This window comes from Petaurus breviceps, unplaced genomic scaffold, assembly GCF_028583685.1.
Source record: "Petaurus breviceps papuanus isolate PSGF00001 unplaced genomic scaffold, PetGlider_PUasm1.0 229, whole genome shotgun sequence".
Lineage (NCBI taxonomy): Eukaryota > Metazoa > Chordata > Mammalia > Diprotodontia > Petauridae > Petaurus > Petaurus breviceps.
The window spans coordinates 681,956-687,955 of record NW_027185903.1 but is presented as its reverse complement, the minus strand read 5'-3'; the positions used below and the strand labels follow the sequence as shown (position 1 = coordinate 687,955).

Sequence of the window (6,000 nt, the reverse complement as noted above, 5' to 3'; positions counted from 1 at the left end):
CCTCCTCCTCCTCCTCCTCCTCCTCCTCCTTCTTCTTTTTTCTTGTTTTTTAGAGGGGGAAAGGTAGGGCAATTGAGATTAAGTGACTCAGGTCCTCCTGATTCCAGGGCCAATGCTCTATTCACCACACCACCTAGTTGTCCCTTCTTCTTTTTATAAGTGCCATGTCTCACTTTACTTTTAAATTTTTAATTGTTTTATTTTATCCCCAATTACATGTAAAAACAGTTTTTAACACTTGTTTTTTCAAGTTTTGAGTTCCAAATTTTATTCCTTCCCCCCCACCTCCCTGAGACAATAAGCAATCTGTATAGGTTAAATACATGTGCAACCATATAAAACATTTCCATATGTAGATTTAACTTCTAAAGGAATTTTATATTTGTGAATCCATTGATTAGCACAGTGCCTAGTATATAGTGGCCACTTAATAAATGCTTAAAAATGCTACTCTTGCAGTTTATGAATAATGACAGCAGGTGGCAATAATGTGTAAAACCCAGGAAGTGTGAACAGTAAGGAATCCGTGTCTTGAATTCCAATCATTATCATCATCATCATCATTATTAGGATTTATATGGAACTTTACAGTTTGCAGATATATCATCATCATTAATAATAATGATGATAATTCACATCTATATAGTTTTGTTGGTTTGTCGTTTTCAGTGGTGTCTCTTCATGACCCTGCTTGGGGTTTTCTTGGCAAAGACACTGGAGTGATTTGTCATTTCCTTCTCCAGCTCATTTTCCAGATAAGGAAACTGAGGCAAACAGGGATAAGTGATTTACCCAGGGTCACACAGTTAGGAAATGTCTGAAGCCAGATTTGAACTCTAAAGATAAGTCTTGCAGACACCCAGGGAGGCTCTCTATCCACTGCACCACCTAGTGGCCATGTCTCATTTATAAACTAATTCCTTTAATTCTGTGATCCTTCCCAACAATCCCTTAGGTAGGGTGCATGAGTTTTATCTCCGTTTTACAGTTTTGTAAACTGTGGCTCAGAAAGGCCAAGTCGTGTATAGAAACATAGATTTGAAATAGGAAGAGACCTTGGAGGTCATTTAGGTTAATTTTCCCTTTTTTTGATGAGGAAATTAAGACCCAGGGGGTTAAATAATTTGCCTAACATCACACAGGTGGCAAATAATAGAGCTGGGATTCAAATCCAGATTCTATGATTTCAAATCCATTATTCTTCCCATGGCACCTCTCTGAGAATAAGAATTAATGCCACTTCAATTTAAACCCACTTCATCTACCCTTAAATCCACAGCTCTTTCTGCTATGCCAAATAACCTAAGAGCATCTTCTCAGTTCACTTTCCAAAATTTGAGAATTAATTTTTCCCTTCCTTGATTGTCAAAAATAAGCCTCTTTACAATGTTTATATTTTATAATATTTAAGTTCAAAAATCATATCAGAGATTATATTTTTAGCAAACTTTATAGTTTGAATGGGTATTTAATCTAGTTTCATTTCATCAGGAAATGGCTTTTTCTTTGGAAACAGAAATGGTTTAATTGAGGTATCCATCCCTTGCAAAGCACTGAGGGCATTGGCTCTTCAGGCAAAAGTGGAGATGCGCAAACTTATCTTTCTTTGTCTTTAAGACTGACTCTAATGTAGTTAACTGCTAGGTTGGTTGGTTGTTGTCCTTCCTTCTCAGAGAGGACCAAAATGACATCACTATGCTAGAGTCAAGTCTCAGTGTGTCTGACTGTGGCTGATCAGACCAGTACAAGCTCCAAAATGCTCTACCACAGGTTGGGCACAAATAGTCCATGTGAACATTTGGGGTGTCTACTCTAAATCTGTGCATCCTGCATTTCCTTTTAGCTGTCTCAATTCTGCTTTGCTCATAGAGCATGGAGCCTTCTCTGATGTGGGTACGCCATGCTGGGTGGTCTTGCACCAGTATCTCCCATGTCACACATTCCAAAGTTCTTGAGAGAGACCTTGAGAGTGTCCTTGTGTCGCTTCTTCTAACCACCATGTGAACGCTTGCCCTGTGTGAGTTCTCCATTAAAAAAAGCATTTAAAAAGTTGCTAAGCAAGATAATGGATAGAGTGCTGGGTCTTTAGTCAGGAAGACCTTGAGTTCAAATTCAACTTCAGATAATTATTAACTATGTCACCCTGGGCAAGTCACTTCTTTTTTTTTTTTAAAGCAATTGGGGTTAAGTAACTTGCTCAAGGTCACACGGCCAGTTATTATTTCTGGGTGTGGTGCTGAGTATCTGAGCCCGGATTTGATCCAGGTCATCCCGACACTGGAGCTGGTGCTCTTACTCACTGAGCCACCTGGCCGCCCCTAAGCAATTGGGGTTAAGTAACTTGCTCAAGGTTACACGGCCAGGTGTTTCTGGGTGGGTGCTAAGTGTCTGAGCCCGGGATTTGATCTCCAAGTCTCCTCAACACTGGAGCCGGTGCTCTTACTCGCTGTGCTACCTGGCCGCCCCAAGTCACTTCTTTTTTTAAAAAATTAATTAATTTTTAGTTTACAACATTCACTTCCACAAGGTTTTGAGTTCTAAATTTTCTCCTTCCTCTTTCCCCTCCCCAAGATGTCATGCAATCTGATATAGACTCTACATATACATTCCCATTAAACATATTTTCATATTAGTCACGTTGTACAGAAGAATTATAACCTGCAGCATGAACTACAAGAAAGAAGAAACAAAACAAAAAAACAGAGAGAGCAAATAGTATGCCTCAATCTGCATTCAGACTCCGTAATTCTTTCCCTGAATGTGGATAACATTTTCCATCATGAGCCTTTCGGAGTTATCTTAGCACCTAACATTGCTGAGAAGAGCCAAGTCTATCAAAGTAGTCATCAAACAATGTGGCAGTAACTGTGTACAATGTTTTTCTGGTTCTGCTCACTTAACTCAGCATCAGTTCATATAAATCTTTCCAGGTTTCTCTGAAATCAGCCTGCTCCTCATTTCTTATAGCACAATGGTATTCCATTACATTCATGTACCACAACATATTCAGCCATTCCCCCAACTTATGGGCATCCCCTCAATTTCTAGTTCTGGCAAGTCACTTCTGTCTGCCTCAGTTTCCTCCATTGTAAAAATGGTATGATGATAGTGTCTGCCTTCCAGGGTTGTTGTGTGGATCAAATGAAGTTATATTTGTAAAATTTTTAGCATAGTGCCTGGTACATAGTAGGTGTTATATAAATGATTTTTCCCCCTTCTCTTCTCTTCCACTAATGTAATATAGTGGAAATAATATTAAGAGCTAACTTTTAAATAAAGAATGCTAGATTTAGAGTCAAAAGACATCCATTTAAATCCCATTCTTGTTGCTTACTTATCCCTGTGAGGTTGAACAACCAATTTACCTCTCAGCCTCAGTTTCTTCATCTATGAAACGGGTACGTTTGACTGAACTCAATGATTTCTTAAGCTCCCTTCCAGTTCTAATCTTATAATACAACCCTATTGGAGTAGGTATTATCCTTCTCTCAAGCTCAGAGGTTTTAAATTAAATATCTTGCTTCAGGTTGTTATTAAGTTGTCTCAGTTGTGTCTGACTCTTTGTGACTCCATTTGGGGTTTTCTTGGCAAAGATACTAGAGTGGTTTGCCATTTCCTTCCCCAGATCATTTTCCAGATGAGGAAATTGAGGCAAACAGGGTTAAGTGACTTGCCTAAGGTCACCTACCTACTAAGTGTCTGAGACCAGATTTGAACTCATGAGAATGAATCTTTCTGATCCTAAACCCGGGGCTCTATCCATTGCACCACTAAGCTGCCCTCTTAGTGGGGTAACCTCTAGTAAGTGACTCAGGCAGGATTTGAGCCTGAAGTCATAGGTTACATAGGCAAATGGATTTAGAATTGGATGGAATCTTAAAGTTACTTGAATCCAATACCTTCATATTACAGATGAAGAAACCCATGGTAACACAGCAAGTAAATATCTAAAGTGGGATTTGAATTCACATCTTCTCGGCTTCAAATTCAGCATTATATCACACTGCCTCATAAAAAGTGCTGTCCGGAGATTCTAGTTTTGTCTTTTTTACAAATTGTCTACATAACTTTGGGCAAGTCACTTCACTTTAGTGGAGGTAGGTTTTCTTATCTGTAAAATGGGTATAATATCTGTCCTACCTACTTCACAGAGTGCTGTAATAAGGGTCAAATGAGATAATGGGCTTGATCAGAACTAATCTTCCCTCCAAAACTTAGTCTTCCTTCTAATCTCCATCCCAGTTAACCTATCCATCAGAAACTTGATTATCTTGTAAGTTTCTGTCTCCTTTACTTCCTTTTCCCAGTCCAATCAATTATCACTCTCGTCAGTTCTCCTTCCATAATATATCTTGTATCTGTACTTTCCTGTCTCCTCAGCCTGTCACCTCTGATCTAGCCCTTCTTTACCTCTCACCAGGAGACTTTTAATAGCTTAGGTTTTATGACATTAGTCTCTTCCCTTTCCTCTCTTCAATCCATCTTCTACACAACTACCCAAGAAACCTCCCTATAGCATGGGTCTGACTATGGTTTACTCAAAAACCTTCAGGGCCCCCCTATTACCTTAAGGACAAAATGCAAGCTCCTTAGCCTGGCATTTAAAATCCTGCATAGTTTAGCTTCACCTTTCTAGCCTTATTTCATACTGCTGCTCATTAGTAGAGAGACATATGGGTAGTGGCTAGAGAGCTATATTAAAGTCCTGCCTCTGACACAGACTGGCTGCATGACCCTGGGCAAGTCATTTAACTATTCAGTGTACCAAGCAAGCTCTCCGAGACTATCAGTTGCAGACAAAGCCCTAACCTCCCTCAGTAGAATGAGTTTTCTCATTTGGGAATTCCTTTTACCAGTCAGATCACGGGGCTACTCCTCTAACCCTCTTACCTATGCATGTTATGTTTCAGCTGAAATATTTCCCAGGGCTGACTTGCCCCACTCCTGCCTCTGCATTCTCACAAGCTATCTTCAGGGTATTCCCTTTCCATCTCTACCTATCCAGATTTCATACCTTCTCCTACCCCCCCCCCCCCCCCAAGGCCTAGACTCTGCCATTGGCAAAAGAGCCTGAATTGGGAGTCCTAAGATCTAGCTCTAGTTTTGGATTTCCATTAGCTGACTGCACAACTTTGGGGAAAAGACAGGGAGAGGAGGTGAGAGGAACATTTATTAAGCTCCTGTTATTAACCTGGGCTCCTAGGCGTTGTAGTAGACAGAGCACTGGGCTTAGAATCAGGAAGGTTCATCCTCTTGAGTTCAAATCTGGCCTCAGACATTTAGTAGGTGTGTGACCCTGGGCAAGTCACTTAACCCTCTTTGCCTCAGTTTTGTCATCTGTGAAAAGAAGGAGAAAGAAACGGCAAACTACTCCATTATCTTTGCCAAGAAAACCCCAGATGGGGTCATGAAGGGTTGGACATGACTGAGCAACCAAATTATTTTGGGAAGAAAGTGAGGAAAGGAGGGAGAAGAAATATTTATTAAACACCACTATGTTAAGGGCTTTGCAATTATTGGCTTGGGCAGTTCACTCCGCCTTTCCTTTTCTTCTCTGTAAAATGATAGGGTTGGGCTAAAGGACCCCCGAGGGTCCCTGTGGCTCTGACCTTCTGTGTCTCCTTTGTACCTCTCTCCCCAGACCCCTTTGTGAAGATTCAGCTGGTACACGGGCTCAAACTTGTGAAGACCAAGAAGACGTCCTTTATGAGAGGGACAATTGATCCCTTCTACAATGAGTCTTTCAGTTTCAAGGTCCCACAGGAAGAACTTGAAAATGCCAGCCTAGTATTTACAGGTAGGTGTCCTTATCTCAGATGATTGAGTCCTAGGTCACCATTTTCACTTTTTCCCTTGCTCAAGCATAGTCTTAAGTGGGAGCCACCTTCTGACTTGGAGAAGATCATAAGATCATAGCTTCTGAGCTAGAAGACACCTCAGGAACTGTCTATCCCAGATCCACCCATTTTACAGATGTGGAAAACTGAAGCCCAGGAAGGT

General features: G+C 40.7%; 1 protein-coding gene across 2 annotated transcripts in view; it reads left to right on the top strand.

Annotated features, from left to right (window-relative positions):
• The window catches only part of SYT17 (synaptotagmin 17), a 91,783-nt gene that overhangs the window by 48,897 nt on the left and 36,886 nt on the right, over positions 1-6,000 (top strand). For both annotated transcript variants that reach the window (XM_069096031.1, XM_069096030.1), the window contains one exon: positions 5,642-5,797. In XM_069096031.1, coding sequence (XP_068952132.1) covers positions 5,642-5,797 — 156 coding nt within the window. The remainder of the gene's footprint in view (positions 1-5,641; positions 5,798-6,000) is intronic.